Here is a 12,831-nt window from a genome sequence, read left to right as displayed (position 1 = left end):
TCCCAATATGGGGACAGGAGAGCTGTCAGTCAATAAATGGGAAAACAAAGTAACTGGCGTTACTTTACTAGTTACTTGACAAAAGTAATCTGATTACGTAACTCGCGTTACTTGTAATGCGTTACCCCCAACACTGCACACCAGTAATGTTTTTTTCTAAGTACGTTCATAAAAATTACTTAAATGTCCTAATTGAACTATTGGCCTAATCCTCGTTTAGTCTAAGCCCTGTCTGTGAAACCAGGCCATAGTGTGTTAGCAATCGAGAAAAACTGTGATGTTGTGTACTGTCTGTCTTGTATGTGGTGTAAATACAAAATCTATCATGCTGCAGAACAAATTGCCCCTAATTACAATTACAATCAAATAGTGTGTTAGCAATCGAGAAAAACTGTAAAAACAGCTGTTTTTCTAGCCTAGACTGCAGCGATATCTGTGTGATTTGCGTCCAGGTGCCGAGCTTCAAGAACGCGACGCTGCCGGCGAGCGAGCAGGTGACGGCGCAGGAGATCGAGCGCTACTTCAGACAGGAGCTGATCTACAAGCGTAACGAGCGCATGGGCCGCCGCGTCAGAGCGCTGCTGGAGGAGCAGCCCGACAAGAGCTTCTTCTTCGCCTTCGGAGCAGGTCAGTCTCCTCGGGACGCTCCCGGATCCTTACGTCCATCCTTGCATCTCCGCTCTGTGATGTGGCTCGTTTTTGACCTCACTATGCAAATATCCGCCAGCGTTCGTTCGTTCGGCTGCCGGATGGTTTTTGAAGCACTGCTGGTAAAAATAATGGTGAGCTCATGTCGCAGAGATTAAACCAGATTATGCTCTTTCTAGGAACAAATCTTGACTTGAAAGCCCTGAGAAAGTTTGTAGCCGTGGTCCTTTGATGAAGCGTCACAATAACCGGCTCTCTGGCGGTTCACCGTGGGGTCATGTGTAGATCAGCGTTAAATGAAACGATGTGGAAGTCTGATTAACGCTACCTGAGTTATTTTGGTAGCGGCTGCAGCACTCGTTGATGAAGCGTCCGTCACAATAAAGCTTTCCCTGTGATGCCCGCTCTCCGGCGGTTCACCGTGAGGTCGTGTGTGGATCAGCGTTAAATGAAACGATGTGGAAGTCTGATTAACGCTACTTGAGTTATTTTGGTAGCGGCTGCAGCACTCGTGCAGTAATCGCAGTTCTGTTCATTTAGAGAAACTGGACTAACGGCCACAATCACACTCACAAACACACACAATCTGCTCACCGCCACATATTCTGCTTCATTTAACTCCAGATTGAAAACAGGGAGATTATAAACAGGAGGAAACTCGGCTCTGATTGACCTCTCAAACTCTCTCTCTTGAGTGTGTGTGTGTGTGTGTGAGAGTGAGTGTGTGAGTGAGTGTGTGAGTGAGTGTGTGTGTGTGTGAGATTGTGTGTGTGTGGTGTGTGTGTGTGTGTGTGTTCACAAGCTGTGAAACTCACCAACAATCAGTTTTGCTGTACTTTTGCTAAACATCTGAACTCACTGGAGTGCACACTATTGGGAATCTGTGTTGCAGACTTGGCACATTTTTCTGAAGAAACCTTTAGTCTAGAAACTCATTCCAGCTAAAGACACAAGTCTCACCATGTATTTCAAATCTGAGAATAATGAAATTACTTTAAGGTGATGCTGTGTAATTTGTTTTAATGAGACTTTTTTGGGCAAATCAAAGAAAATGAGAGAAACATCTAGTACGTTTGGTGCTGTAAGGGCAGAATTTCCAAACGCAACTTTTGCCTACAGCACAAATGTAACAATGAGCAATTTGCAAATAAAACAATTTAATGTGTTATTGAAGTAATACTTTAGTAATTTATTTGTATTGAATACTCTGTTGACCTGTTATGATTAATACACTGTATTTGAGTTCTACTTGTTGAGTATAAAAATAGTATAGATAAAAATAAATGTTTTGAGTTGCAAATAATAATAATAATTCATAATCATGCAGTAATTTTTTTATAATCATGACCTTTACCTTTTTTAATAACTTAACCACACTTCACATTCAGTGCTTTTCACAATTTTGCATGGTTGCAAAGCAGCTTTACATACAGTGCTGTGAAAAGGTTTATGCCCCCTTCCTGTTTTTTTTTTTTTTGCATATTAAAAACAGGAAGGGGGCAAAAACTTTTTCACACCACTGTACATGCAGAAACTAGTTACAAAAGTAAAGATGTAAACAACATATAGCAAGTTAGTTTGAAATGAAAGACATTCACGTACTTGAGTGTGTGTGTTCTTGAGAGAGTAAGAAAACACCTAAAACATCCTAGCAGCTGCATATCAATGAAGAACTGACGTTTGTGGGGTTGAACGGGTAGTTAGTGGCTAGTTAATCTAGTTGTTGTGTTGTAAGTCAGCAGCGAGGCGTGTGTTTGGCGCAGCAGCTGGTTTAGTCTGTGGGTTCGGAGGGTTTGTTTGTTTGACTGGAGCTGATAAGATAAAGAGAGCATGTTGATCAGGGTTAAAACAACAGCAGCGCTGCGAGACAATACTCGCAATTAGCATTCCATTGTGTGCTCATTAGCACTGATCTCAGGTCAGCGAGGAACGGCAGGACTGTTTGTGTTCTCAGACAAACACTGTAATTCTGTCACATTCACAGCTGAGCCAATCAAAGGACATCAGAACGAGATCATGATCGCCGGAATACTGGCCTCTGATTGGTCAGTGGCTTCACATTCACCATCAGGAGTTTAACTGGGAAGACTAGAGAAGTTTTTATACATTGAGAACTTCATGAAGTGACGCATGAGGAAATACCTCACGCTAAAGCAACAGTTCCTGAAAAATGAAGGTTAGCTGAAAATATTAGCTCATCCTCAGGTCATCCAAGATGTAAATTAGTTTGTTTCTTCATCAGGTTTGTAGAAATGTAGCACTGCATCAGTGTCTCAGCAATGGATGCTCTGCAGTTAATGGGTGCCGTCAGAACGAGAGTCCAAACAGCTGATAAAAACATCACAATAATCCACAAGTAATCCACAGCACTCCAGTCCATCAGTGAACATCTGGAGAAGACAAAAGCTTAAACAAATCCAGCATTAAGACGCTTTTATAATCCATAATAACGCTTCCTCCAGATTTTTATGAATCGTAACCATTTATAATAAGATTCCATTGGTAACATTAACATTAACATTAATAAAAGCTGTAGAAGTATTGTTCATTGTGAGATGATGTTCATTTCAATATTTACTAATACATTTTTAAGTTTTAAAGTTGTATCTGTTAACATTAGTTAATGCACTAAGTAGCAACATGAATTATCAAGGTATTTCCTAAATTTATTTTTATTTAACAAAGTACAGTACATTCTTATGGTTCAGTACTTTATTTTTCATTAAAGTATTTTTATTGTCTTTTTGCATATTGGTAATACAGATATAATGCTGGATCGCGAAAAATGTTTTTGTTTCAATACTTTTTATATTTTATTTATAATAAAGTTCAGCACAGTTATATTTGTTTTCGTTCAGAATTCATTTTAAAAACTGTCGGTGGTTTAATCGGTTATTGGTCAGTGCAGTCCTAATTATCAGTTGACGAGTTCACACTTACATATAATAAACAGAGTAAAGGTAAAGCGTATTTGGCGTGCTGTCCGAGAAGTGTGTGTGTGTGTGTGTGTGTGTGTGAGAGACTGAGTGTGTGTGTGTGTTTCAAGTGTACCTTTGCATGATGAAGGTCGACTCCATACATAGACAGTTTCTTTACATTCTCCAGAAAATGCATCTCAGCTTCAGCCGGCGTCATTCCTCACACACACACTATAACACACACACACACACTATAACACACACACACACACAGGCTTTCAATCACACTCAGTATGAGGCACATCTTCATGTCTTGCTGTAAATCCAGTGCATTAATGAATAGTTATAAATTCACCTTCACGTCGATCTGAAGCCGTGAGACTTTCCAAATGTTCCAGCTGCTCTTTTCCAGACAGTGAAAGCAGACTGCATCATGAATGAAGCTCATATGGACTCTTACGATGCATCTGCTGCTTCATGTGTTTGTTTGTGATGTTCATGTTCAATAAGAGCTGCTGCTGGATGAGAAGAGATTCAGTGTAGATCCTCCTCAGTTTGGCTCAATATTCAAAGCCCCCGAGACATACAGTAAATGCCACTTCTGCTGTAATGACAGAGCAATTCACTTTTTAATTTACAGAAACTAGGAATGGCAATAATTAAAGTAAAAATGATATATAAAAACTGGTTCCACTTTATATTAGATGGCCTTGTACTTACATTTAAATTAATCATTTGATACAATGCACATATTGTGTACATACATGTTTACATTGTACTTATATTTTAAAAAATATCTATATGTAATTACATTTATAGTTACACTGTTGACCCATCCCTTACACTTGAACCCACCCTTAAACCTACCCATACCACCAAACCTGTCCCTAACCTTACCCGTATCCACCTCAACAGCAGCAAAAGTGTTTTGCAATACAATATGAACACAATAAGTACATTGCACTTATTTTTTTATTTAAGTACATAGTAGTTAAGGCCACTTAATATAAAGTGTGACCTATTACAATAACTGAATATTCTCCATAAACGTGAGAACTCTGGTTCTGAAGTAAAAATGGTAAAAATCAACAGATGCAGAGGTGATAAAATATGGTGTCATCTTACATCTTGATTTCGAGCAGTTTAAAGGCTGTATTTGCGAGGCTTGTTTAGTCTTGTTTGAAGCAGACGGCTCAGGTTTGTGTGAAGCGCTGCTTTATTAACCCGAGTCAGCTCATGCTGCTGTACTGTGACTGGATGCCTGTGTAAAGTCTGAGCTCTTTGGTGAGTGCTTCCTAGTAAAGCGACCCGTGTCTGTAGAAGCGTATCTCACTCTGGCATCGCAGGGCGTCACATTCTCTCTTTTGTGCACTACAGACTTCACTCGTTCTCTCTCAACATCAGCAGCTTCTGCTGAATGAACGCTGGAATCCTCTCTTTCATTATAATTGGGGCATTGAGGAGTGGATGTTATCAGTGTATCTGCCCACATGTGTGAGGAAAAACATCTGGTGTGTTCATCAGCAGGATTTCACAATCACCCGTCTTTAGTCTCTCGTAGCTTGTATTGCAGATTTCACATTTAGAGTCATTTACCTGTGGAGCAGTGATTTTACGGTTGTTTTACTGCACTGTTCTGATGCATTATCCATTTGAAAGCATGTTTTGAGTTGAACGAGGTTCTTGTCTGCGCTGTTTGAGCACGATAGTTGGTAATGTTTATCAAGAGATTTGGTGCTATTATTACATAAGCAGTTTTTTCCCCACATTTTATTAATAACCTTTCTTTTAATCATGCTTTTTAAACACTTTATTTGCACATTTTGCAAATCCACCTTTATAAACAATTTACTAGCGGTCAGAAGTTTGGAATAATTACGATATTTTTTTAATGTTTCTGAAAGAAGTCTCTTCTGCTCACCAAGGCTGCATTTATTTGATTAAAAATATTGTTAAAAAAAAAAAAAAAAAGCTAAATATTATTAGACTTTAAAACAGCTGTCTTCTCTGTGAATATGTGTTAAACTGTAATGTATTTCTGTGATGTGCAGCTGTATTTTCAGCATCATTACTCCAGTCTTCAGTGTCACATGATCTTCAGAAATCATTCTAATATGCTGATTTGCTGCTCAAGAAACATTTCTGATTATTATCAATGTTGAAAACAGTTGTGCTGCACAATATTTTTGTGGAAACTGTGATGCATTCAAAAAACGGGGATAAACAAGAAATTATTTTTATTGCATTAACTGTGACTTTATAATGTTACAAAAGTTAAAAAATGCTGTTCTTTTGAACTTTCTACTCTAAGAATCCTGAAAAAAGTTATCACCTTTGTCAAAAAGAAATTTGGGGAAAAAATGAAGCACAAGTTTTGTGCACAACACAGCTGTGAGTTTGTGTTCAGTCTTGTTTTCTGGAGTCTGTGTGTCTCCGTCCCTTCAGCGTTTGATTAGCGACTGACAGCACATCGTTTTTCACCGAAGCGCCGTCGAGAGCCGCTCACGCAGGACTGGCTCTCTGCTTTCAAGCTCTCAGTGTTAAAGCATGTTAACTGCCATTAAACATTCCTCCACGGACACCACTTCCAACAAAAATACCACAGTATTGTAAAAACATGTGCTGCAGTTGTTTTATTCGTGCCTTTAGCTCGTCGCCCACTTATCAGAGACTTCGAGCGACTCGAGACGAGATGAAGCGCCTTCAGCAATAACAACATCTAGAGTTCCCTGTGACATATGAAAGTCCCTTGACTGAAGGAATCATGACTTCAGATTTGGACGGAGGAGCAGAGAGTATTAATGAGAGCGCTGAAATAACACTGGGAGATTTTATTTGGCTTTGCTTCTTTGTTGGATTTTATGCAGCGTTTACCTCCAGCACCACGTCTAATAATCCAAACTGAAGAAAAACGCGTTTATGCCAAGACTCGAGCTTTCAACGACAACTAACCATTCATTGCACCTTATTAAAATCAGCAGGGTGTGGCTTTGTATCGAATACATTTCTGACTTTTGAATTCATGCATTTTCTGGCGCATTTGAATGGGAATAATGTTGGACATACAAACTTTTTCCAATGCTGGTAATTCCAGCGACATTTCCATAGTGTTCACATGAGTTTATGAGAAGAGTTTATATATTGAGTTTATAGATGCAGGAAACCCCAGAACAAGAATATTCTGTCTAGTCTAGAAATACTTGACCTAAAAATGAGCATGTGCTGTAAATGTGCTCACTCTCAGGCCATCCAAGGATGAGTGGTAATCCACAGCACTCCAGTCCATCAGTTAACATCTGGAGAAGACAAAATCTTTACAGTTTAGAGCTGTTTAAACGCTGCTTGATCTGTGCAGATTCCTCTCCTGATTCACACCAGAACACTTTTTCACTGGAGGAAGCGTTATTATGGATTATAGACTCGTATTTTTGCCAGAAGCAATGGTTTGAGGATAAAAACATCTTAATGATGGATTTGATTCTTACAAACACACATCTTTTGGCTTCACAAGGCATTAAAGGCACAATATGTAAGATTTTTTTATTAAAATATCCAAAAACCACTAGAACAGTGTTATATATTTTGCTGACTTGTGTACTTACATTATCCCAAATGTTTCGAAGAATGTTTAAATCCTTCATTCTACTATGTTAATAAATCATTAGCTCATCCATGAACATGATTTCTGCCCGAGTCCCGTCGGATTGCATCGGCTGTGTGGATGAAGACCACAACTCCCATGATTCCACACTCAGTCACAGCGTCATCAAACTACGCCTTTGCCTCTTTGTTTATTTTGAATACGCGCCCTCTAGCGGCGAAAATTACATATTGTGCCTTTAATTGATGGACTGAAGCAGTGTTGGGGAAAGTTATTTTTAAAAGTAGCGCATTATAATATTGTGTAACTCTATAAAAAAGTAACTAAATAATTACTTAGTTACTTATTTGGAAAGTAATGCATTATGTTACTTTTGCGTTACTTTTTATCACCTGAGCTGGGCTTATTTTTTATCTTCTGGCGACTGTAAATCCCTTTCACAGCAAAAGTGAGATGAATACTCCTCCGTCTCGGTCTCTGCACTCACTCCTGATTTCTCTCAACATGAGGACAGGAGAGCCGTCAGTCGATACGTGGAGAACAGAGGCACTGCTGTTACTTATTTGAACCCAGATATTTTCTTGTAAATTAAAAAGTAATGCATTACTTTACTACTGTAGTTACTTGAAAAAAAGTCATCTGATTATGTAACTCACGTTACTTGTAATGTGTTACGCCCATTACACTGGACCGGAGCCATGAAGATAATTTGTGGATTATTGTGATGTTTTTATCAGCTGTTTGGACTCTCATTCTGACGGCACCCATTCACTGCAGAGCATCCATTGCTGAGACACTGATGCAGTGACACATGACAACTCATCCTAATCTTGTATAGCCTGAGGGTGAACACATTTTCATTTTGGGGTGAACTACTCCTTTATCTCCACGAAGAACTCATTGTGTCAAATGCTCAGGTTTGATTTGATTTGCAGTGATGTGGCAGTCAGTGATAATTTCCCTGTATCTGCACTAGACTGTGTTTCTCTGCTCCTGTAGGATTACAGTGGTTAGCTACCTCCATTAGCTCAGGGTCAGTCAGAGGTCAGCGCAGGAGCCGCTCTGTCCGGCTGTTAAATATCAAAGCTCAGACTTGGCGAGTCTGTACATTTTCAACATAATTACCACGTTTACTGGGTTTAGGGGTTTCTCGACTGGTGGCATCAGGCTAATGATAGTCGTAGAGCAGCGTTTTATTGATGCACAAACCACACATGTAATCAAACACTCGTGTATCAGCATTAATCGGAGTTTAATTCCAGATGATCTGCGTCTGTGGACGAAGGCAAATGACAGCCGTGGTTTAGTAAATCCATAATCTGCCCATAAGCGGAGGCTAAATATAAGACAAATGAGACGTGATACGTGTATTAGCTGGAAACGTCCGCTCCGGTTAGCGATGCTGAGGTTTCTGTGGGTGAATGAAGCGGAGCACTGCTTTATTTATTTTATTGCAAACAGCAGCATCTGATTAATAATGGTGAAAAAATACTAGCGGAGACTGCAGTGGGTTTCCAATCACATGTTCTTTCACTGCAAAAAATGATTGTCTTCTTCAGTAATTTTGTCATGTTTTCAAGCACAAATAGGAAAGCAAGGCAAGTTTATTTATACACAGTGGTAATTCAAAGTGCTTTACAGAAAAAGTTTTCATAAGAAATATAAAGTTCTACACAGCGCATAGTGCGCAGCGCATAGTGCGCAGCGCATAGTGCGCAGCGCATAGTACGCAACGCATAGTACGATGCAGTGTTGCAGAAATGAACTAGATAGTTGTGACTGTTTCTTGAAACCATGGTCACACCATCGTTTGAACCACATTGATTCCACAATCAATGAACAATTACCATTAACCATGTCATTAATGACATCACTAAAAATAAATAAGCAAGCCCAGCTCAGGTGACAAAAAGTAATGCAAAAGTAACATAATGCATTACTTTCCATAAAAAGTAACTAAGTAATGCAATTAGTTACTTTTTAATGGAGTAACCACATATTGTATTACTTTGAAAAGTAACTTTCCCCAACACTGTAAATAAATAATTATATAATTGGAGTATCTTGCCAATTGTGCCAAAAGCATGATCTCTATAAGTCCTGGTTATATTGACATGAATCTGTGTTTAACCGCTGGTCGAGAGCTGTAGTTCAATCACGCAAGTTTGTGCCGCTGTTTGTGAACACTCGTTGATACTATGATTTTTTAAAACTGAGTTCACTGGACTAACTTGATTCAGTGTTACTGATGCATGATGGGTGATTGAAATCAGTGGTTATTATAGAATAAACCATCACGATCCTCCAGATTAGCTACGGATGGTTAATAATAATAATAATAAAGACAGCATTCTGACATTAGCAGCATCTGATCCGACTGAACACCTGAACCTCAGCGAGGGGAAACACACACACACACACACACACACACACTAGTGATCTTGATCCATCAGAGAGTCTCTGACAGGAAGTTCATGATTCCCAGAGGCAAACAGGACTGTCATGTGACCAGCTCTTCCTGTAACGAGACAGACATGAAATATCATTGAACTAATCTAACATTACAGACCGCTTCCGCACCGCAGGCTGTGTGTGTGTGTGTGTGTGTGTGTGTGTCAGACTGACTAACTTGAGTTCAGAGACTGAAGGTGGAGTGTTTGTGTTTCAGGCCACTTTCTGGGAAACAACACTGTGATTGACGTCCTGCGGAGTGAAGGTTATGAGGTGGAGCACACGCCTGCTGGACAGACGCTACACAGGTAACACACACTATAACACACACACACACTCAGACAAACTCACGCACACTAGTTTCCATGTTTTATGTGTTCATTCCATAGGCATAATGGTTTTTCTACTGTACAAACTGTATTTTCTCTCCTCTAACCCTAAACCCAACCCTCACACTAAACTACAGGCGTTTTAGACTCTCAAAACACTTTGTGTGATTCATAAGCTTGTTTCCTCATGGGGACCAAAAAATGTCCTTCAGCTGCCTGAAGAACTAACAGTCACTCTGATAATTAATAAATATCAGTAACACTTTACAGTATGATTCCATTTTACATTAGTTAACATGAACTAATTCTATAAATACTTCTAAAGCCAGCATTAATCTTAGCTACTGGTAATTTCAACATTTACTAATACATTATTCCAAAGTGGTCTCTCTTAAAATATTTAATGGAGCTGAACTGATATGAATTAACAATGAATAATGAACTAACATTAACAAATGTGTTGCTCATTGTTAGTTAATTGTAGTTAATGCATTAACTAATGAGACATTATTGTAAATTGTTTGGATAATTACACTCTGGTGTGTTTGTGTCGCTGGTGTTTTGACTGCATGTGGTGTTGAGCGACAGATCTGCCATGTTGAAGTCTCTGTTTTCTGTGTTTAAGGTTTATTTTTGTCAAACGCTCCTTCGGTCTCAGACTGATGTTGCGTTCTGTTGAACTGCATTAATGTGCGTCAGCAGATGCGTGTATTTCATCACTTACGCTGGTATAACTGGCTGGGTTTCCCTAAAGAGGTTACGGTCTGTTTATTTATTATTATTTTCTACTGATACTAACGGGAAATGATTTTCCGAGTAAGGCCAGTCTCTGGTTTGTGTAATTTCATTGTTTAGAACTGAAGCAGATGAGGAGCTGCTGAACAGAGTCTCGTCTGCAGAATTATTAGTCTGTATTGTTTTTGTGTCTGTCCGCATGTTTGTCCCTCAAAAACAATCTCCAGTTCATTATCAGACGTCAGTCGGGGACAAACATGCATTCACTGCCGGTGATGGACTATAATCTGCTAATCACATAATTGCAGGATTTCAAGCAGCAGAAGCAGTTTTTGCAGCAAAGAGATGTTTTAGAAGAGATGTGAAGTGCGGCTGCTTCGACAGCACAACATTCACCGCCGCAGAAGATTGACATCGTTGTGTACACAGACACATTGCGTGTGTTTTCTCCACATTATGTGATTCAAGAGAACCATTTTGATTAACTATTCAGCTTACAAACACTATGACTCAAGTAACATTCTCTTTATGATCCATCTGGTTAAAGAAAACGTCTCTAGTTTACGCATGTAACCATGGTTCCCTGAGGGAACGAGACTGCATCGAAACGCATTGGGAATGCATTCAGCGTGACCACGCTCTGAATCACATGTGTAATCAGTCCAATGGATGGGCGAGACGTCACGGCGGGGTGACGTAGAGACCAGGAAGCCTAAAAGCACGTGCGGTAGATACAGCGGCAGCTTCTGGTAGAATGAGGGAAGTACTCGCAGGGATGCCGGAAGTATGGTAATGAGATGCAGCGTCTCGTTCCCTCGGGGAACCATGGTTACATGCGTAACCTAGAGACGTTCCCCGTCAGGAACTCGAGCTGCTTCTAAACGCTTTGGGAACGAGTGTGCCTATGCCGCCAGACTTTCAAATCCCTGCCTAGTGTGGAAGAGCACAACTAAGGCGAGAGAACAGAGGAGCTGGGAGTGGCATGAATATCGAGGTCATAAAACCTCACAAAGGTGAGCGGCGTAGATCAGCCCGCAGCGTTGCAGATGTCCTGCATCAAAACACCTGACAGAAAGGCCTTGGAGGCCACCACACTTCGGGTGGAGTAAGCCTTGACCCCCGGAGGCGAGGGGAGATCAGAGGACTCGTAGGCTAAACAGATGGCCTCCACAATCCACCGGCTGAGGGTCTGTTTAGAGGCCGGAAGACCCTTCTTAGGGGGACCATAGCACACTAGCAGTTGGTCCGACCTTCTCCACAGGGCAGCTCTGTGGACGTATGCGTCCAGTGCTCGCACTGGACACATACAATTAAGCTTATGCTGGTCAGGCTCCCGAAAGGGAGGAGGACAGAAGGCCTGCAGTATGACGGGCCTTGGTGCAGAAGAGGGGACTTTAGGAACATAACCCAACCTGGGGTAGAGAAAAGCTTTGGCCAAGTTGGGCGCAAAATCTAAATAAGAGGAGGCCACTGAGAGGGCCTGCAGATCACCAACTCTCTTGATAGAGGAGATAGCCAGAAGGAAGGTAGTCTTGAGAGTGAGAAAGCGATCAGAAATCTCTTAAATAGGCGAAAGGAGGTTTACAGAGAGCCTCTAGCACCACAGCCAAGTCCCACGGAGGGGCACGAGATCGTACCGGAGGCCTCAGCCTCAGCACATCGCAGAGGAAACGTGTAACCAGGGGGTCTCTGCCCACAGACTGACCACCGAGAGGGACGTGGTAGGCCACTATGGCCGCCACGTAGACCTTCAAGGTGGAGTAGGTCAACCCCGTGGAGAAACGGGCCTGCAGGAACTCCAGCACTGAACCAACCGGGCAATTAACTGGGTCAAGCTGGTGGTCTCCGCACCAAGAAGTGAAAAGCTTCCACGTCAATGCGTACAGTTTCCTCCAATCCAGAGGGAGCTCTGGATTGGAGAATGGTCTCAACAACCTCAGTTGAGAGACCAGAGGCTATGAGACGACAAGGAACTCCCAGCACCGGGCCCTGTGACAAGAACCAAGGTGTCCTTCACATGTCTAAGGCACGAAAGCATCACCGCGTGACATTGATCATGCGAAGCGTATTTCCCCTCGGGGAAAACCCCTTGGTCTTTAGCCACCACTGTAGGGGTCTCATGTACAGCAGGCCAAAAGGTATCACGTTG

The 12,831-nt window shown here is 41.1% G+C and overlaps 1 protein-coding gene across 1 annotated transcript in view; it reads left to right on the top strand.

Annotated features, from left to right (window-relative positions):
- The window catches only part of trabd2a (TraB domain containing 2A), a 53,470-nt gene that overhangs the window by 27,533 nt on the left and 13,106 nt on the right, over nt 1–12,831 (top strand). The window contains exons 4-5 of the mRNA XM_016524031.1: nt 453–627; nt 9,836–9,926. Coding sequence (XP_016379517.1) covers nt 453–627; nt 9,836–9,926 — 266 coding nt within the window. The remainder of the gene's footprint in view (nt 1–452; nt 628–9,835; nt 9,927–12,831) is intronic.

Source organism: Sinocyclocheilus rhinocerous, unplaced genomic scaffold, assembly GCF_001515625.1.
Source record: "Sinocyclocheilus rhinocerous isolate Xijiao unplaced genomic scaffold, SAMN03320098_v1.1 scaffold991, whole genome shotgun sequence".
In the NCBI taxonomy this organism is placed as follows: Eukaryota; Metazoa; Chordata; class Actinopteri; order Cypriniformes; family Cyprinidae; genus Sinocyclocheilus; species Sinocyclocheilus rhinocerous.
This window is presented reverse-complemented; position numbering and strand designations above follow the sequence as displayed.